Source organism: Onychostoma macrolepis, chromosome 18, assembly GCF_012432095.1.
Source record: "Onychostoma macrolepis isolate SWU-2019 chromosome 18, ASM1243209v1, whole genome shotgun sequence".
NCBI lineage: Eukaryota > Metazoa > Chordata > Actinopteri > Cypriniformes > Cyprinidae > Onychostoma > Onychostoma macrolepis.
This window is the reverse complement of record NC_081172.1, coordinates 5,736,562-5,757,611: the sequence shown is the minus strand read 5'-3', so window position 1 is coordinate 5,757,611 and position 21,050 is coordinate 5,736,562. Positions and strand designations below refer to the sequence as shown.

General features: G+C 37.1%; 3 protein-coding genes across 4 annotated transcripts; all 3 read right to left on the bottom strand.

Annotated features, from left to right (window-relative positions):
• Nucleotides 1–134: 134 nt before the first annotated feature.
• Nucleotides 135–8,037, bottom strand: cpt1b (carnitine palmitoyltransferase 1B (muscle)). Its single transcript, XM_058751223.1, is given in 20 exon segments — nucleotides 135–634; nucleotides 1,440–1,532; nucleotides 1,643–1,756; nucleotides 1,842–1,994; nucleotides 2,219–2,235; nucleotides 2,238–2,352; nucleotides 2,447–2,611; nucleotides 2,776–2,892; nucleotides 2,978–3,083; nucleotides 3,481–3,666; nucleotides 3,981–4,176; nucleotides 4,299–4,383; nucleotides 4,494–4,601; nucleotides 5,092–5,169; nucleotides 5,278–5,415; nucleotides 5,524–5,625; nucleotides 5,707–5,878; nucleotides 6,084–6,223; nucleotides 6,303–6,464; nucleotides 7,692–8,037. Coding segments are annotated over 19 exon segments (2,310 nt in total). The 5' UTR covers nucleotides 6,444–6,464; nucleotides 7,692–8,037; the 3' UTR covers nucleotides 135–550.
• Nucleotides 8,038–8,798: 761 nt separating this feature from the next.
• On the bottom strand, nucleotides 8,799–11,321 carry LOC131524528 (kelch-like protein 13). Its single transcript, XM_058751698.1, has 4 exons — nucleotides 11,284–11,321; nucleotides 10,439–11,196; nucleotides 9,546–9,846; nucleotides 8,799–9,205 (listed from the first exon to the last, which is right to left on the bottom strand). Exons 2-4 carry the CDS (start codon nucleotides 11,186–11,188, stop codon nucleotides 8,862–8,864), a joined length of 1,395 nt encoding a protein of 464 aa, XP_058607681.1. The 5' UTR covers nucleotides 11,189–11,196; nucleotides 11,284–11,321; the 3' UTR covers nucleotides 8,799–8,861.
• Nucleotides 11,322–12,181: 860 nt separating this feature from the next.
• Nucleotides 12,182–20,935, bottom strand: chkb (choline kinase beta). 2 transcript variants are annotated; one of them, XM_058751696.1, is made up of 11 exons: nucleotides 20,231–20,935; nucleotides 19,375–19,483; nucleotides 19,093–19,206; nucleotides 18,788–18,921; nucleotides 18,219–18,323; nucleotides 15,791–15,885; nucleotides 15,551–15,635; nucleotides 15,341–15,449; nucleotides 14,458–14,552; nucleotides 14,240–14,321; nucleotides 12,182–13,845 (listed from the first exon to the last, which is right to left on the bottom strand). In XM_058751696.1, the coding sequence occupies exons 1-11, from the start codon at nucleotides 20,665–20,667 to the stop codon at nucleotides 13,789–13,791; spliced, it is 1,422 nt and encodes a 473-aa protein (XP_058607679.1). In that variant the 5' UTR covers nucleotides 20,668–20,935; the 3' UTR covers nucleotides 12,182–13,788. The 2 variants fall into 2 exon arrangements, with proteins under 2 accessions (XP_058607679.1, XP_058607680.1); XM_058751697.1 differs by having other exon boundaries at nucleotides 15,827–15,885; nucleotides 20,231–20,934.
• Nucleotides 20,936–21,050: the final 115 nt, after the last annotated feature.

The following is a 21,050-nucleotide window of genomic DNA, read 5'->3' as shown; positions in this document are numbered from 1 at the left end:
TGTTTCACATGAACATCATTAGTTCTGTTCTGTGGTAGAGCTGTTTTTATATTCTGTACAAAGGTCATACTTTCTCGTGCTCTCATATTTGCTAATCATTATATATATATGCCTTGAAACCCCTCCAATAAATGTTCTTTTTTTTTTTTAATTCTTGAAAAAAATGTGTATATGATTGTGCGTGATCATGGATGTTAAGATCCAGATTTTTTTTGTGTACAGTTTTTCAGTTTAATTAAGTGCACAGTAAATTCAACATTTTAGAAGTAAATATGCACAAATGGAATATTTACAGTCATTTGCCAAAGACTACATGCTAAAATATTTACAATTAAATACAGTATTTTATTACACCTTCTTTTCCCCTTTTGCTCTAAAATATCTAGTGCACTGATTCATAAGCATTTTTTGCTATAAACAACTACAATATATTTACAAGTTTATTTAATACTAACATAACCTACTGGCTGCTATTTGTGGCATTTGTTCAGATTATTATCTTTAAACTGGTGCTTTCAGTTTGGGTCAGCTTTGAAGTTGCAGCTTGGAGTCACATCTTCTTCTCTTTTGGGTTGAATAGAGCTCTTATATCCAGCATGGCCTGTCTGATGTTCTGCCCAAAACGGAACGAGTCCTGAGGACAGAAAGGAAAAAGACAGTCTTAAGGAACAGATTGAAATACCAAATCATCATTCATAATAATGGTTTTAAAGGATTAACATTTAATCCAGAATTTTTTTGTTTGTTTGTTTCACGGAAGTCATGAGTTTTGAAAGATTTGAGGTTGAATAAACGATGACTGAATTTAATTTTTTGTATAAACATTTCCATAAACTCGATCGTTAGCCTATTTTTTTTTCTCAGTGTGGTGAACACCTGAATGTTTGGTTATTACATTAGCACCAATTATTAAAGGGTTTTTTTTTCTTCATAAAATTAAAATCCTCAAATGACCAAATAATTAAGCTCAAATTATGAATATATGTTTGATATTTCGCTTCCATTATCAATCTAGTAGAACCGTAATAAAAAAAATAAAAGGATGAATTATACTTAAGTGTTCAAAAGGTGAGATCTAAAAAAAAAAAAAATCTCAAATGATAATTAAACGACAAAGAATGGTGTTCGACAATAAGTTTTAAAACGCTCTTACTCAACAGACCACACCACAAACGACACAGTGGAACGATATTTTTTTAACCATTTGAGATAGACGATAAAAACAAATAAAAATCTTCATATTTTAAAGCGCGCGCTGCTATTAGGTTCACAGAACGTAAATGGAGCGCGCGCGTTGCTTACGTAAACAGAAATGTATCATCCGTTGGTGTTCTTGGTGTGAAAATAACAAGGCTCTATATCGGGATAATTTATTTGTCAGGATCATGTATTCACAAAGTGGCACTTAAGAAAAATGCCGAAGTTTGAAATTCTCCTACCGTCTCAGGGCTGGAGAACTTGCTGGAAATGTGGAATGTAATGAGATTCTCGCCGACAATAATGTAAGAAACACCATAACCGTCATCAGCAACCTGTATATAAAGAGTTTTGAATCAAAAAATGATCAAATATCATGTTTATTATTTATTAAACTTGTTGCAATGTCACGTTGTGTACTGTAGGGGGAGTGAGTGAGACTCACAGGCCCAAAGCCGCCTCCAGCTCCCACATATTTGGGAAACTTCTGAATGTCGATTAGATTGAGCTGCTGCTGAGGGGTCTGACTGGTGGAGAGGCGCCAGGGCTCTGACAAAACCTAACAAAAGAAGGTGTCTTTGAGACCTAAGCAAAATTAAACAGGTATGTCACATTTTATACTCAAGAAACATACTTGTACACACCTGTTTGAGGAAGGGTGAGTCAATGCCCATTAATTTGGACACAATGTAGAGGCAGAAGAGATGACGGTCGATCCCGGCTCCTGTCATGGCCAGACGATACATGTTCTGATGTTTATCTGCAGCTTTCTCGAAGAGCGCTAACCTTTGCTCATTCTGGTAAACAAGCAAAAGTAAAAAAAAAAAAGTTTAAAATGGATACAAATTTTCAAAGCCACTATTGCTTAAGTGCTGATGTTCCACTGGATATTTAAACAGTGGTCTTGAAAAATACTGAAATCATTTATTGTGGATGCAGCATTATGCAAGAACAAAAGTTTTCTGTTGCCAACTTTTCAAATATGACCCCTGGGTTGAGTGTGTGTATATATTGCTCTCACCGTGATTCTTTCATCCCCATTGCTTTTACAAAAGCCGTGGACTCACAGGTGCATGAGCGCACGGTTTCCGTCCGGCCCTCGCGGAACATGCGTGTCATGGATGATTCATAAGTCAGACAGAATTCACCCTTGTCCTGCTCCAACAAACATCCTTCTTTAAACGGTTTGTTCACAATATACAGGCACATTTTTGCAGAGGGATTATATGTAAATATATGTGGCTTGTACCCTGTAATGAGCTAGCTGCAGTGCCAGCTGGATAAAAGCATCAGGACTTGTTCTGCATTTCTTTATCAGCCCCTTCCCAAACTCATTAAGCAAGCAGCCGTGGAAATCCACATCGTCAGCAATTCCCTTTGCAATCATGTAAGAACCTTCAATAATCTCCTGGCACTGAGAAATATAAGGAACTTTAATCAGTTATCAATGTAGAAATGATCTTGCAGTTATCAGAATATACATAAAACACCCAATTAGAATTAGTTCTAGTTTTTTAATTAATTAGTTTATTTATGTAAACCCATGTCAAACACTAAGATGTAAGGGTTAATTCATACTGCTTTTGGGATGTCCCACTGTAGTCTGGTAGGGGGTGCCAGGCTTTTGTTGATATCTCCTTTGCAATGTCCCTCCGCTGTATATCCAAGGTGGAAACAGTCTGTGGCTAAAACATACTAAACAGAAAGTTAAAATGTTTGTTAATTCTTACAGTATTAATTACACATTACATATTTACAGTTATTATTATTCATTGTTTACCTCCCACATATGTCCTATGATAGGGGAGTCAGCCCATGAATGCTCAGTGTTGACACCAATTTTACCATTCTTGTAGACAATCAAAGTGAAGGATTTATCAAACCACCTGACAGGCGAGAGAATTGTGTTTCAGTGTGTAGATGTGCAACTGGTCACCAAAAATAAGTATCTATTAATGAGACTTAAAAGTGCTACTTGCAGCATTGTTGCTGCAAAACAATTGATAAACATTTTTATTAATTGAAATAAAGCTGAGATCAAATAAAATGTAAATATTAGATGAAATACTAGTGCCTAAAGAGCTAAAATTACTAAATCTCAAAGGGAAAATAAACTAAAACTAAATATGAAAAATGACAAAAACTAATAAAAAAATAACAAACGCACATAATTACTAGAACATTAAAATGAAAACTGAAAACAAAAATATAAGTAAATTCAATGATATTCTAAAAAAAAAAAAATCATGTACAAATAATACTGAAATAACCACTGGTTCTTACCTGTCATAACACTTTCCATGTAGTAGAGATTTGGCGTAGAGGTCTAGGCACCGAATGTTCTCTGGATCATATCCATGTGCTTCATCGTCCAGAGTCAGAAAAAATGCAGCTGTTTCAATGGTCTCCAGAGACGCCCGGTTGACCCCCTCATTGAAGTACTTCAAACGGGCCCTGGCCCAGGGAACCCTGGATGTGTTTTGAAGGGGAAGATTTCATTCAGCATTTATTCACCCTCATTTTGTTCTTTATTTTGTGGAGCACAAAGCAAGATTTTGAAGAATGTTCCATTGACTTCCATTGTATTTTTTGTCCATATATTGGAAGTCAGTGGCAACTAAAATGGTTTGGTTTCCAACATTCTTCAAAATATCTTCTTATGGGTTCCACAGAAGAAAGTCATACTGTTCAAACTGTTTGAACACCCTCTTGAAACCTCCTGGACCCCATTTTGGACCCCATTCTAGTACACAGTTGTAGGACTATTATGTGCTCATCTTCACCTGTTCCCAGCAGTCAGTGAGGGGAGTTTGATCTCTCCAGGTTGAGGTTCAGACTTGTCATCCAGGATACGTTGAAACTGCAACTCAAGCTCTGAGGGCCAAAGGTGGCGACCACCATAGTACAGCCACACTTTAAAGAAACGGCCTCGATGGTACACAACCAAGTGCTTCCTGTCCTTCAGATGCTGCACGAAATCTGAGCATGAACAAATCAGTGTGAGAAACCATCATGTCATCGTTTGAAATAAAAATCCATGAAACTGTAAGCCTATCGTCAAGTAGTATATAAAGCTGAAAATATATGAAAAATGTCATTACCAGTCTCAATGCCAGGAATACGGGTGGTGTTGAACATCCTCTCGTACTGAAAAGAGCACATGGGGACAATCCCAAGAGCTCTCAGCTGACAAGAGAGAACAGAGGGCATGATAGGATGTTTTCCTATATTTATATTTTTCATGCTAATTCAGTGTTGTGGATGAAAAAAACGCTTTTGTGTTTCTATGTCAGTACCGGGGTAAGTTCTCCTCGCTCCAGCTTACGCCGATACTGCAGCATGGCATGGACTACGTTTGCTGCTCGTGCAGCCTGTCTGTGTGTAGGGATCACATATAGAAAATCCTGGCAGATGGAAAGAGAGAAATGGAAACAGATAGTTTTAATAAATAAGGATATTAAAAAAAGAAAGAAATCTTAAATGTTTATGAGGGTCAACTGCTTTTTCTATAGTTAGTCAGGTGGTGGCACCATTGGACCTGTTTTAAGTTTAGTTCCTATGAATTTTGATTGATTATTTTTTGTACTTGAAATTTAAGTTTAAGTACCTGTTAGAGTCACTATGTATTGTTTTGTCACCTGTCAAGTTTTTTTAACTTTCAAAATGAATTCAGAGATCAAAAGTGGACTTCGGTGATGTTTATTCCATTTTATGCTAGTATACTAATTAAAATTGACAAAATGAACTTTAATAAGACTTATAATCATATATCAACAGGAATGCAAACTGCATCCATTTCATGGTCATATCAAGGTCTGATAGGTTAAAGACTAATTTCCTAACAGGCTTATTGTTACACTGTAAGAGATATACTACATGAAGATGTCTGCTCACCATTGTGTAGAAGTTGCTGTTGACCATGATGGGGTCCCGTCCTCTCAGGTAGATGTACTCCTCCCACCAATCACTCACCTGTTAACACACACAATGACATGCCTGTTAGTTTGCCAGCAATTATAAAAGGGTTTCCAAGGGTTTATAGTCCACTCATGTAGAAGATCTCTGGCTTTGTTTACTTACATAATTTGTGGCCCACCAGGATTTGAGTTTGAGGTGTTTTTGGAGTTTGGGTGCAGGATCCTTTTTGAAGTCATTAGCAACAATCTCCATCTGTTTATATTGTTCATCATCCAGAAGAGGCCGAACTGATTCAAGATACTAAAACAGTGAAGAAAAGAAATAATATAAAGGAAAAAGACAATACAGAGTGCAGTGTAATACTCCCGAAATAGCATTATATATTCATGACAGCTGATGATATTTTACCCTGCTGATTGTGTCATCAATGCTCGGTACTGGCAGATGGGGCAGAGATGCCTGGAAGCTGAAGAGCAATGGTCGCCGACCAGACAACAGCTTTACAAGACTCTAAAACAGACAGAATTATTCATAAAACTAGCCACTTTTTAAACTGCACTATACATGTGTTTTATTTCATGGGAGACGCACCAGCCAGACTTTAGTAGAGAAGCTCATTTTGCCATGTGACTCAAAGATCCAGCCGTGATAGGACAAGAGGGCTTTCAGGATGTACCGCAGCAGGAAGATGAATGATAACCACAGGCCTGTGGCAAACAGGATGGCACTGAACACCGTCTGAGTCTGAACGGTCATAAACTCGCTACATGTGAAAAAAAATATTCAAAAGTTTTATATATTAAAAAATTCAAGATTCTACACAAGGCCATCTACACGTGTTGTTTTTTTTTTAGGACTGTTTGTTCCAAAGCTGTCATGCATGACACTGGCTCAGATTTATGTATCTGTGTTTATATATAACCATCATGGCCATACTTAAAGTTTCCATGAATGTGTTAGTAAGTTACCTCACAGGTAGAGATGTCTTGATCCTGTCAATCATGCCCATAGAAGGGTCGATCCTGGCATACATGGTGCTCATTATTGCAATAACTACAATTAACCAGCTGGAGGGACTGGCGGGGTACACACCTGTGAGAACACCATTCTGTTCAAAATCAAACAAAATATTATTTTCATTAGACATACAGACAGATAGACATTGATTGATTGATTGATTGATTCACCTTGAAGCGGATGGCACGTTTCTTCCATGATGTCACTCCAGATAGGTAGATGTGTTTGAGAACCTCGCGGCTCAACTGTAGGTCAATGCCATCAGGTGTGACGGTGAACTGAAATGCCACTGCCTGATGAGCCTCTGCCATTATTCAGGCTTAAAGCACAGGCTGAGGATTGAGATCACAATAAATGAGATCATAACAGAGTATCTTTAGCAAACTCTCAGTTTATCCTGTGTCTGCATGCCGTTTCAGCTCAGTTGGTGTAGCCTGGTGAAAGATCTGGGCTAGTAAGTGAAAGGTTATGCTGGGGATGACCGATGGATTATCAACATTGTGCTATTTGTGATACTTAACCCGAATGTTCCTGTGATCAGTGTATTGTAAGTTAGATGTATGTAGATACAAGCATCAACTAAACTAATAAGTAAAAAAATGTCTTAAACTGCTTAAATAATAATAATAATTGAATTTATGTCCTTATGGAAGGCTTGAGGTTGAAACCTGGCAGGGGAAATTTACACACTGTATGATCAAAGACAGGTCCAGATCTGCAGCTGAAAATATCCCCTGAAATTTATGAATTGGAGAATTATTAAGATCAATCACCACTGTGCCATTTCACATCAAATTGCTCCAAAGAGAATATGCTTTAATAAGTTTTCTAGGTTATAAGATTCTGATAAATGACAAAAATGCATTTATTAGAAACTATATAGGGACCTACAGATGGACATGTATTCCTCTGAAGTCACAGAGTTCAGTTATGCCATGACACTGTCAAGCTTATGTTTCTTTTTCCATGTCATATGACAGCAGCCAGAGGAAGTGGGGCAAAGTTGAATAGTCAGAAATAACATAGTAGGACATCTGAGAGGGCTGGGCTCTTGTGTGATGAAGTTTCAGTAACACCGGCCAAAACACACGTGACATCTGACGCATGACTGCGTAGATGAGGAGATTTTTTTTTTTTAAATAGAACATGCAAGTTGCTAAAAATACACTTTTTATATTAAATTGGACACAGATATTGCTATATGGTATATTTCCTGAATCATACTGTATAATAGTATAAATGTCAATTTCAAACACCAGTATGTGGTGCAATAGAAAATGGCATTGAAAAGCATATTTAAAAATTGTCCTTTAGTAAAACTTTAACAGTACTTAAATATTTACTTCGAAGAAAATATTTGATCACCAAAATAATAATTGATACTTGGAAGTACTTTGATGAAAAATGTAAGCTGTACAATTTTAGAGACAAATAGACAAGGCAGACTCTGATGCAACTACACAGAACTCAATTTAGCTTAACCGTGAAAGAACATCAAACAGAAAGATTCAAAGTGTCTCAAAAGGAGTTTAATAAGAAATATAATGAATTTACATTACCTGCAACACTGCAAGTCTGATGAAATTCAGTGGATAATAAGATACAGTTTTCTTTCAGTAGGGCTGGAATGTCCTTTATGGAAGCAGACTGTTCTTCACTCTTGTGCCCTTCAGTCGACTTCTCATGTACTCTGTAGCTCAGTGACTAGTTATCTCCTCTTCTACTCAAACTTTCTCCTCTCCCTCCCTCTCTGTTTTCCTTTATTCTGCGAGTTGCCTGTTTTCTGAGTGTTTGCTTTCTTCTTGTACACTCTAAACTACCTGTTACATAGTGGCCCTCACTAATGCTCACTCTCGTTCTGTGTATGTGTAACTAGATACTCCCAGGGCAGAGTTAAACTGGTGGCTGTACAGTCGGAACACACTGTATGATCAAACACAGGCCCACATCTTAACAGCGCAGCTGGCAATATCCCACGGCTGCATTCCAGAGCATTCTGATGATTGTTGTATGAGACTGAGATACGTTATGTGCATGTAGGGATGTGTCTTTGTAAAACATCTTTGAAATGAGGCTTGTGAGTGTGTTATGTAATAGGTCAGGCATCTTTAAGATACATTTTTTGATATTGCATAATAAGGAACTTGATGGACAATATTTGTAGGATTTGTACATTTTGTTGAGAAAATGTGAGCAGTGCTTAATTGTCCAAAACGTGCTGCCATATTGTTTGCTAATGTGTTCTAATTGGTTTTAGGTGGTTGCTTACTGATCTCAGGTTAAAAGATCCCACTTCAAAGTTTCTATACTTATGTGGGCTGTAGATATGGCTTGGATTTTCCTTCAATGTAAATTTATGTTTCACATTATCAGGTGAAATAATTCTGATTAAAGTAATGATACACCTCTCCTCAACAGGCTTCAAGATTTGGGCAATCATTTGTGTCCAAAGCATAGATAGTTCTGAAAGAGGTACTGTATGTACAAAAGTTTACATTTCTGAAAAACTTAAACACAAAGTATGTACAAAGGTAATGGTCACATCTTAGCAAGCACCACTAATTGTGTACAATTAAAGTGTATTGTCTAAACTTTAATTATGTCAAAGAAAGATTATGCCACAATAACAGGTTCTCACAAAATGCTTTACTTTTACGCAAGTTGATACATTTATTTATGAGAAACATTTTGTTACATTTTATTGCAATTAAACTAGAAGAAAAAGAAGGTCAGAAGTAGAGGTGGAAAAGGCTCTCGTAGCAGGTGGTGACAGGAAGTGAAGGAAGAGGACAGAGGGACAATGAATGCAGGTTCAGTTTAACTACAGAATTGTCCTTCATTCCTGACATGTAGACCTCGTTATGCAGAACAGTGCCCTGGCCAATTAAAGTGGTCTTCTCTATTGCTCTGATACGTCCCCACTTCTGAGAGTCCACACAGAAAGATGTCACCATGGTTTCAGAATTGTTCCCACCAATTACAACCAACTGACTATTGGCAGCACCCAGGAAGTGCAAGATGGGGAGGTCTGCACTGGAGCGGGTTAGTGTGGGGAGCAGTTCACACCAGCAATCTGAGAGGAAGACAGAGAATTGTGGCAAAAACAAGGACGGGTTAAAGTCAGCATGAAATGGAAATTCATCCTATATATTTTCTAAATGCATCTTATTGATCTTGTAAATTATTTATCCATGCATATGACTTCTCTCTGGAGTTGTCTGCTGGAAGTTTCACTTGAATGTACGTCACAACACTGTTAGTTCATAATTTGAAACCTTGAGCAACCTTATATCTTGAGCAAGGAACTCAATGGCAACGGCTAATGGATCAAACCTGAATGTTGTCTGAACCTACAACCTTTCGGTTACCACCTCAGATCTTTAATAACTAGGCTACATCACACCAAATTGTACCTTGTCTAGTATCGTAACGCAGCACCAGTTTCTCTCCAGTTCTCTGGATGTTCCCCAGTACATAGAGGCAGTGTCCCAGGCTGGTTGTGAGTGGGGAATCATGGGAAAGGGACAGGCTGAACTGGAAGTCTGTCAGAGGGAGAGAGGAAACAAATTCCCAGGTGTCTTTCCATGGATCGTATCTCTCTACAGCGGTGTAGACGCCTGTACTGGAGTCGGGAGTCACAAGGGAATCCAGATACCAGCCACCCACAGCAAAGATTCTCCCTTCACACACAGCTGCACTGAAGTGACGCCTGTGCTAAGAGGGATCATGGACAATCACATTTGAACTTTGACTTTATTCTTGCATATCTGATACCGATCAGTTGGGAAATGTGGGTTTTGAGAAGGAGACCTTAAAAGGATAGTTCATCCAAAAATGAAAATTCTGTCATTAATTACTCACCCTCATGTCTGTTCTGGACCTTGATCATGTTAGGATCCTTGCCGTCTATGGGAGGGTCAGAGAGCTCTCAGAATTCATCAAAAATATCTTAATTTGTGTTCCGAAGATGAGCGAAGGTCTTACGGGTTTGGAACGACATGAGGGTGAGTAATTAATGACAGAATTTTCATTTTTGGGTGAACTATCCCTTTACAGGACAATATTTTTACTATTATAGGTCATCAGGTTGGAAGATGAGGAACTGGTTTGTTACTGGTCAAAGGTCTAGACCCAACCAGTTTGACCAAGATGGTCTTGCTGTGCAGTTAAGTGCCCACCTGCTTGTAATTCAGCTGGGCATCTATTTAAACCACCTTGGACCAGCTAATGGCCATCTTGAAACCTTAAGAGTAGGTGAGTGTATCATCATTGGCAATGATATTGACCTTTATCCTAATGTTCATACCTTAATCAGAGGAGCCGTCGATACCCATTGATTGGTAAAAGGGTTGTAGCGGAAGGAAGCCATCTTAAACTCATAACCCTTCTTTACACGGTGTCTATAACCCCCTATGAGATAGAGGTAATTATAGAGAACCGCTGTGGTGAAGCACCACTTATCTGCACAAAAAGGCAGATCTGTGAGAGAACTCCATTTCCCATCATCCCCATCATCCTCCAGCCTGAAGAGCTTTCTAGCAGCATGTGTTTCCTGGTCATTCCTTGAGGTCAAATTCTCCTTCCTCAAGCAGCATAAGTGTGGAGCTCCATTTGACCTTAATCTGAGAAGCTCTGCTTTAAGGTGTGGATCCAAGCCCTTGCTCAGGTGTGGACGCTCCAGTAGATACTTGCTCAGATAGGTTAGCACAGTCTCTTGGAGCTCCTCACTGCAGAGTTCCTCAGCCAGCTGCAGATAGCCCAAGCAGGTGTGCTCCGTTAAGGCCTGAGAGAGGGCGATCAGTAGTCGACTGGTGAACCCGGAAGCAAGCAGGTAGGTGCTCACCTGTAGGTGTTCCACAAGGAGGTCTTCAGGAACACAGAACCGCTGTAGAAAGCAGAACTGTAGAAGGTTGTGGAAGACTGGAGAGGGAACATGTTCAAGATGCACCAGCTGTTCAGACATCTCTCTCATGCAGGAGTGGGAAAGAGCCTTGAAATACTCGCTGCAGTCTGCAATCTTCTCCAGATCCACCTGGAAGTAAGTCCCAATAGGCATGACTTCACCTGTTTGTGAGCCAAGGTTCTGTGGTTTATATGTATGCCATTGTAGATACTCACATGGAAGGTATGTGTGCTGGTTTGCACCATTACCATTGGTCCATTGCTCTGGTGTTGATAGGTCCTGTACTCTTGATTTGTTCTCCAGACGTCTGACCGTAGGTTATCAGACTCCTCTTGTACAGCATCAGAATCTGTTTGTCTGAACTGAATCCAGTTTAAACTACTTTTGAAGCTCAAACATCTCTGTATCTGTTCTAAACTTCTTTTCAGCCATGTGCAAAAGTACATTAATACCACAACTATAACCTGCCATAGATTAGCCATGTTCCCATTTAGGTAGAATACTCTAATACATAAAGGTATAGAATTTATGGTTAAACGTAAGAAAACTTAAAAGGTTTTGTATGCTTCTTCCGCTGCAATTTGAATGCAGTTAAAATTTCTACACTATCATTAAAAAAAAAAAAGCCCGATTCACAATCCCAGCCAAGGCCATATCATTCCATGGTGAATGGAGGATAAATCCAGCCTGGTTTTTTTGGTAGATCCTGCATGGTTGTTTTCAAGGCTCAATATGGCGCCTGTGTGCCAGAGCAATTGCAGTAGAGCTATTTTAGGGAATCGCAGGAGCAGGAAACAAAATATGGTGGGCCCTTCTGTTCAGTCTACTGAATTACATAACACTTGAACCATGTTGGGAACTGACGATGCTTGATTAATATACTTTATATGGATCTATGCGTTTAAAACATCCTTAATTTTTGAACTGGTACAGTAGTAGTGTTTTGAATAGTGCATTACCTTACATAAAATATATTGTTAAAATATGACACATTATGGCAGAAATGTTTAAACCCAAAACAATCTCTACATCTCTGTACGACAACATTACTTAGAATGGAATTCGAAACCCTTATGCTACAACAGCTCAGATCTTTAACCTTCAAGTTAGTTACTCCTAAAAATTCAAATACAACATTCACACCAATGTCAGCATGATTTTTTTTTTAATGAGTAAAATTAATGGATACCTGCACAGCAAATGAACAAAAGCAAACATACCAAAGACAAGTCTACAGTATAAGTTGAATTAGCCAAAGCAATTATAGAAGTTAACATTGGTTCTAACAGTGCCATTGTTTCTCAACTTAATATTTAAGAATCACAGATTCAATATCAACAATGATATTGGGAGCATGTTAAAGTGGCCTAGCATAAAATGTTCATGGTCCCTCAATGTTTCTTTTGTCCTTGAACTTGCTACAACATGCAGGAAAGAAAGCATTGTAAAAATGATACAGATACATTTGTTTCTAGACAGGGACAAATACAAAAGCATCAATTTGACCATTCAAATTCTCCCAATATGATTCCAACAATGCACCATGATTCTTAAGATGATGATCCCACTAATTCACTGTATAATAGATCCTTCATTTATATTGTTCTTCTTATGCTTCTTTTCAACTGAAGAATCATTCAGAGATGATTTTACCATTTGGTTGAACAAAACACAGTATACTTGCTTTGGACAAGTAAAAAAATATAAATTACCATAAAACAATTAAAACAGAAACTCACATCAGCAGTTACATAAAAGAACTTTGTGTTTAGAAATGGGACAAAGGCATTTGTCAGTTTAGTAATTAAACTTCTGTTCTTGAGGTGGCATTTCCTTTCTGCAGTTCAGACTATATTTAAACCTATATACAAGTGTATACAAGATGGCTGTAGACAATAGTTATTGCTACATATCAATATGGTAGAGCAAAGACTGGCCAAATTCACAGTAAAACACAGAAAAGCATAGCTCAAGACTTAAGATTATTTCCAATTATTAATACTTTTTCCAACTGAAAGTTAAATACCATCAGAATCATAAAGAAAGTAGTTTATGTGCCATTCTGAAACTAATTTACATGGACTCCTGAGTTTAAAAAAGACGTGCATTGTATTTCACTGTATGTAAATATCGCAATGTTTTAAAACTGTGGGGGAGGAAAATTAAACTAGCTACTATGCTGTTTTTGTTTTCAGATGAAAGTACAAACAAATGTAATATTTGAAACTAGGACACAAAATGAAGAGGCATCAATGGACCCTGTGGTTTACACAGTAATTATGATGGACGGATTGATTCTTGATAGAATTAATAGATAATGTTGACTACAGGCAAGTTAGATAAAATGTAAACGCATTAAATATTCAAAAAATAGTTACATTATTATAAATAAACTGACAAAATGAATTTTACAGTTTGCCTTGTACAATGAAGAGGTACGAACAGTACGTGAATTGTTTCTAGTTTTCAGTCACAAAATTCTATGCCCCCCTCCAGTTGCAGATAATTTGTACCCGTTTACTTTCTAATTTTTTGGAAGGGACAAGAACAACTATAAAGCCCTACAAAATGACTTTAAGGCAGGCTATCTTTGGACTTTATTATTTAAAAATTGATGTTCCCCAGGATGAACCGTTCTTTAGGAGTCTGTGCCCTTTCTTGAATGTGTGTGTGTTTTTTTTTTTAAATCAATCAAACCTAAACAATTAGGTGATGCAAAATGATATCCTGAAGCATATGCTGCATGTCACAATCTAGGAAAGCCGCTTCTTCTGTTTGAAGTATGTGTCAAACCTGTGCTGTGCATAGTCCTGGGGAAAAACAAAAGAGAGAGACAGAAATGAGGAGCTATGGCTTTTCTGTTCTACATGTCTTCAGATCAGTGATGAACAGAGGGGGTTTGTTCTGTATACAGTACATACTTATGTTTACTGTACACATGACTATGATGCTGTTTGAGCTCTCTGTTATTGACAAATAACATGGACATGTACTACTAGCTTTACATGAATCTATAAATTAATATTTATATTTTAGGTGCTGTATTGGCCTCCACTGACATGCAGTTACTCAACAGTTAATTATCAAGTAACAATTTTAATACAATGACAGTCCTAAAAAATCATCATAGAATGATTAGAAAAATGTTTGTAAGGGTTATAATTTGTTTGTGTGTGTTGATACTTTTTTTTTTTTTTAGTTTACCATATATCCAAACTCGATTTTGGAGAGCTTGGCTTGAATAATGGACCACAAACCCCAGAGGAAATGAGACGCAAGGGCAAACCTGTTTGTGTGCATGCGATTTTGAGACAAACAGATAAAAAGGTTACTAGGTAAAGGTGAAAATACATCAAATGGTACACAGTGGCACTATTACCATGTTATGTCAATAAAAGTCTGATAGTAAATACGATTCATACCGGTTTGCCTCGATGATCATGTCCTCTTCTACCCTGGCTTGGTCAGCAGGTGCAATGCCCCCCTTTTCTGACAAATAGTGTCTGATAAAATGTAACTGAAAAACAAACCGCAAACAGGCTCAAAATAATATCTATACGAATATTCATTTTGTTTTGATATTTTAAAAGGACTGATATTGTCCCCTGCCCCATGACACAATTTTACTAATTTGTAATGCCGTTAAATATTAACATTGTATGCTGCTGTGCTGACCTCTATAAGTTATAGTGATAACCTTTGACACACTTTTTATGTCACGTCAGTTCCAAAACTTTCCACTAGATGACAGCCTCACCAAACTACATGTACAGTATGTCCAACACAAATGATCTTTCAACTATGACAAATCATTTGTCATCAATTTGTTAGAGAAATACCAAGCACAAATTAATGTTAAATATAATTTGTGATGCATCTGCATAAGAAGAAATACTATTAATCTGGCATATTATAATGATTATATTCACATTTTTGTATCACCATCGTTTATTCCTTAATATATTGGACAACATTAAACACAAATTTTAAAGATGGATTCAGTGAACAGTAGTGAATTAAATAATTTCACTTCAACATGAAAGATTTTGTGTTTGAATAGGGTTTTCTTGAGAATACTGCTTTAATTCATAATCATTTTATAATGTCCTCAATTTTACTTTCTGTCCTATGATGTTTTATTTGTAAAGCTTATTTGGATTTGTACAACACAATATCCAAAATAAACTGAATTGTTATTTTTCGGATGACCATTTATAAATTGACCTTTTAAGAGTTTTTTTTGTCCCCAATATTAAGACAATTAACGATAGGCTGTAGTGTGTGTGTTATCTGGCTGTGACTCACCTGCTGTTGTCTGTTGGGATAATTCTCCACCTTTGCCTTGTAAAAGGGCCACTGGTCATACGTGTAGTCATATATCCATTCACAGAAATGATTCCCAAAATCAAAGCCTCTGCACTCAGAGCAGACCAAAAGGATAGTTCTTCAGAGCTGCATTTATTTTAAACTATACAATGACTAGCACATGTAGTATGTCATATAGGGTAGTTTTACCTGTAGTTATAGCTGCTGTATTCAAAATCAATAAGCATTAGTTTGTCAGATGAATTCTCTCGGCCATCTAACATGAGGATATTGCCTGAAGAACAAAGTATGATTTTATAGGTGAAAGGGCAGATGTGTTGCATAATGGTACAACACAACAGTGACCGACAGACACGTAACAGATCACCAGATTAGGCAGCTGGCAGGACTCTGGTATGCGTGTAGGAAAGCGAATGCGAGATCTCTTACCTTCTTGTACGTCATTGTTAATGTGAGATCTCTTACCTTCTTGTACATCATTATGGCAAAACACAACTGGAGAGGGAGTAGCTGCCAGCAGTGACCTGACAGAGAGAGAACCGGCATATGATTAAGAGCTACTTTATCATATTGCTGTTATGAACCTGCTTTTAAAATGATTATTTTTATTGTTTAAAAGCCCATTGAACAAAAAGTGCAGAAAAAGACAGGAACACACATGGAGCGGTAGACAAGCATTTCATTTAGAGAAAAGTTACACAATCACATGTGTGCATGTGCGTGTGCGTGTGTGTGACCAAGCAAGCTGAGTATGTACAGAATGCAGCTCCCTGTAAGTGTGCCTAATCAGCGATCCCTGGAACTAGGCTAAGGGTGTTAGCATATACACACACTTACAGTACTGTTCAACAGTTTTTTGGGTCAGTAAGATTTTTTATTTTCTTTGAAAAAAAAAAAATGAATACTTGTATTCAGCAAAAATGCATTAAATTGATCAAAAGTGACAGTAAAGACATTTATCAGGGTGTCTACAGATATGAACAAATTAGATTTAAGACTTTAAGACCTTTTTAATACCACCATATGTAAAATTTAAGACCAAACCTGTGAAGGAAATACACATTATATTACATATGTAAATGTAATATTTAATGTGTTTTTAAATTTAAAAAGAAAACAAAATATCATCGCTGTCAAAAATGATATTTATTATTACGATATACAGAGAACTTTTCATATCTGAAGACAATATCCCATACAAAATATCCCTCAAAAGCTCCACATCAGCAATATTTTTGGTGGTGTAAATGAAGCAATATTTTCATCAGTTTTCTATTCAGCATTTACATATTTAAATCTGCATGTTTTTAATATTTACCCCAGGTTGTTATTTGCCTCCATAAAGTCCAATATTTTTTAACCTTATTAAATGTATGCATCATCTTTCATGTCAAATTCTTACAGCTGATGAGGAAATTTAATATACACAACAGGGCTGTTAGCAATCAAATTAAATAATTTGCACTACAAATTTACAACCACAATAAATAATGTTATGAGATTAATACAAATATTTAAAATATACAAATTTTAAATATTTGTATATTCAAAAACAATTAAGAAATGCATACTTTTAAACTAACTAAACCACCAGTAGGTGGCGGTAATCACTTATTTATTCAACCGATTCATTCAAAACACTGAATCATTCAGGAACAAAAATGCGAGTGCTGCTTGGAGAATGTGCAATACTTCTGATCTTTGTTTGGAACTATTTTCGTTGGTGAAATAGAACATTGACTGTTTTGTTCTGTCTAAAATGTAAGTAACTACTTGTTTCTTGAGCCAAAATCAATGTAACATATTTAGCAAAATAGTCCCCTTGTCATGGTACGTTATCATCATCATGTTATAAATAAACTAAACATTTTGAATTTTACCTCAGTATGTTTGTTCTGTGAGTTTCTTTATGTTTGCCGTTATGCTCATTTGATTTGATTTCTCCATACAAGTCTCTCACAGAGACAGGCAGCGAGAGCCTCAACAGCGCAACATTGATACCAGAAATACACTATCCATTATCAATCGCTGTTTACGCTGAATGTAATAAAATGTCACTTAAGTTTTAATCAAGCCATTTGTCCCGTCGGGCAAGTAAAATCCTCGAGCAATTTTTCAGTAAACTTGCATTAACCCATTTAAAGCAGCTAGGAGGCTTGTCAGCGAGCTGATGGTATTCGCAGTAACTACAGCGCGGGGAATCTTCTGTCTGTCCAATGATTGTAAACAGTCCCTGGGTCCGTCAGACTGGTGAAACTTTTGCAGTAATGAGACCGAAGATATTTAAGACCCACTGAATCTGAATTTAAGACTTTTTAAGGCCTTTTTTAAGCAAAACTTCATTTAATACATTAAGACTTTTTAAGGACCCGCGGCCACCCTGATTTATGATGTTTCAAAAGAATAGCATTACTTTTGTACTTTCTAGTCAAAGAATCCTGAAAATATTAAGCAAGACAACCGCTATTAACATTGATAACAATAAATGTTACTTGAGCACCAATCAGCAGCATCAGCATATTAGAATGATAAGATGACAAAGGAACATGTGACACTAAACACTAGATAATGGCTGCTGAAAATTCAGCTTTGCATCACAGGAATAAATGACATTTTACAATATATTCAAATAGAAAACAGTAATTTTCAATTGTAATTTCACAATATTACGGTTTTACTGTATTTTTGATCAAATACATGCAGCCTTTCTTAACATAAGAGACTTCAAGCTCAAACTTTGGAACGGTAGTTACTAGTTTGTACATACACTTATACCTTGGTCATTTGCTGTTATCTGGAAGTTAATGCTTTCCATTCATCCTTTCAGCTCTTTTAATTTACATGTCATCTTTCTCACCTCAGATTCTCCAGTTCTGCAGGAAGATCATACTTCATTAGCTTGGTAAATTTCTTGATGTGAGCTTCACGCACAAATTTTATTGTTTTAACTTGTTCCATATACCTGTCCAGAAGAATAAACAGTCATTTCAACATTGATGCCAATAGAAATATACACAGCAAACACGATAAACCAAACCACCATCTGCTTAATTTAAAAATAATTACAAAACATATTAAGGTCCATTTCATACAGTAGCGCAATTCCATTATCTGAGGCACATTGTGTTATTCTTGAGGTAAACAAAATAATTAAAGCTTGTGATTATTGTACAGTTGCAACAAAATACAGTATGTCCGTTTAAAACAGCTTTTCCCAAACAACCAAACTCAGTGGTTCAGCCAGTGTTGCTACAACTTAATATAAGCTAATGTTTTGACAGTTACACAGTTTTCAGGTATGATTAGTAATTGCATATTCTGGGATAGAAGCATGTATAAAAAAAAAAGAAAAAAAAAAGAATACACGGGTAGTGATTGTTTCTATAACCGTAGGACTGCACTCAGAAGACAGTGTGAGACTTTTACCGGTCAATGGTTCCAAACAGCCATTTGGGTTCCTTGTTGAATGGCATCTCCATCCCATGGAATCGTGCCATTTTACTGGCTATTTCAGCTGAGATCTTTGGGAACCCCAACTGCTCCGTAAGCAAGCGATTACTCTGTGGAAAAGAAAAAAGATCTGATTATAACTCTTAGATTATGCATACAGAAATATGTGGATTAATAAATATTTTATCTACGTTTAAGGCATGCAAATCTCTCTGAAGCTTGACTGCATAATTCAAGTATAGCTGTGCATATAGAATCTGGGATTTTGGTTTAAGACTCACAGGCAAGTACTGCTCTAGACGACCTTCTGGGAAAATGCCATAGAGATGTGGGCCCAACTCTCTCTCTGCTAAAATGGCAAACATCACACTTTCCAAAACAAGAGAATCCACTCCCTGTGTGTGAACACAGAGAAACATGCATAGCACGATTACATAGTTATATAATATCAGGGAATCGACAGCACTGGGCAATAAACATCTTGTCCAAGATATAGAATCTTATCAGCAATTGCAACAGCATATCTGGTCTACTTAACATATAATATGGTCAGGTTGCCACACCTGTAGAATGGCCCCGTAGATCCGGAGCAGAACTCTTCGAGGTTCGACCCCGGTGGGCTGAACATCGTTGGGTAAACTGCACATATACAGCAGGTTACTAAGTCCTCCACTGCGGGAACAAGAAAGCAATATTGTTCTTTATTTCTATGTATATGTAATGTGTGTGTGTGTGTGTGTGTGTGTGTGTGTACACATATACATACACACACACATATACATAGGCTATATTTACTTGATCAAAAATACAGAGAATAAAACAGTAATATTGTGAAATATTATTGCAATTTGTAATACTGGTTTCCTATTTTAATATACTTTAAAATATAATTTAGTGACGCACTGCTGAATTTTCATCAGCTATTATGCCAGTCTTCAGAGTCACACGGTTCCTTCAGAAATCATTCTAATATGCTGATTTATTATCAGTGTTGAAACTGTTGTGCTGCTTAATATTTTTTTGGAACCTGTGATAGATTTTATCCATTTAGCACATCTTTGCTGAACATTCCTTTTTTTTTTTTTTTTTTTTTTAAACAAACAGATTCAGCCTTGATGAGCAAAAGTAATTAAAAGACATTAAAAATCTTACTGATCCCAAACTTTTGAACTGCAGTGTATATGCATACACGACATAATATAGAGAAATTCACATTAAATATCGTTTTTATTATTATAAACAAAGTAGTCAACATTTGAAGTGGATCAAAAAAGTTCAAATCAAAGACAAGAATGCATTTTGGTTTTAGGACAACTTTGATGAAAGGTTTTGATCCACTTCAAATGTTGACTAGTGTATATGAAAAGTTAAATGAAATCATTTTGAGACCTAACGTTCTTTTATAAATAGTTTGCTCACCTGACTATTTTGATCTGAAAGTCATGCTCCGATATAGCCTTCCATGATCCGGACAGAAAGTCTCTGCACCAGCTGAACGCCCTCCTCCTAGTCTCCGGGTCCACATCCACGCTACGGCCGTCCTGATGGGACTCCGCTTCAGAATCATCATCTCCGTTCACGACGCGGGGACTGGCAGATCTCGTTTGTCTCTCCTCGGCCGCCATCAGCGAGTCTCCGCCAGCAGGTCTGTCTGAATCTGCGTCATCCTCGACGCATCTGCCTACACTACCAGCTCCATCACTCATGCACTTCACTGTCTGGCTGGAATTCATGATCTTGCGCACTAGAAATCCAATGCTCCTTAAAGAGAGTGAAAGAACCGAACCGCTATAAGTAAGGACACCTACGTTATCCGCCCCAGAAGCAGCATTCACTGAACGCGAATAAACGCACATGCACCACTATCACGAGCGCACAATGAAACCTCTAATCGCTCGCGATAACAGAACAGCGTTTACGGCGAGAGAAAAGACAGTTGGATTAAAGATATTGGGAAAATTCCTAGCTATTCTTTCCACATGACCTTTGATTAACTGTTACATTAAATATACAGACTTAGAAACAAACTGTAAAGGCTGTTAATTAAACATCTTCCCACTTCAACTTCCACTACTTCCTTGTGAAGTACCCGCTAGCATTGTCACTGTGCAGATTGATTTAAGAAGATTGGCGTTTATTTTAACCAATCAGATTTGGATAGCGCAGCACGCAACGCATTTCTAGTACCGCCCCCTTAAAGTCAGAGCGCTGATTGGTCAGTTCTATTACAACTACAATG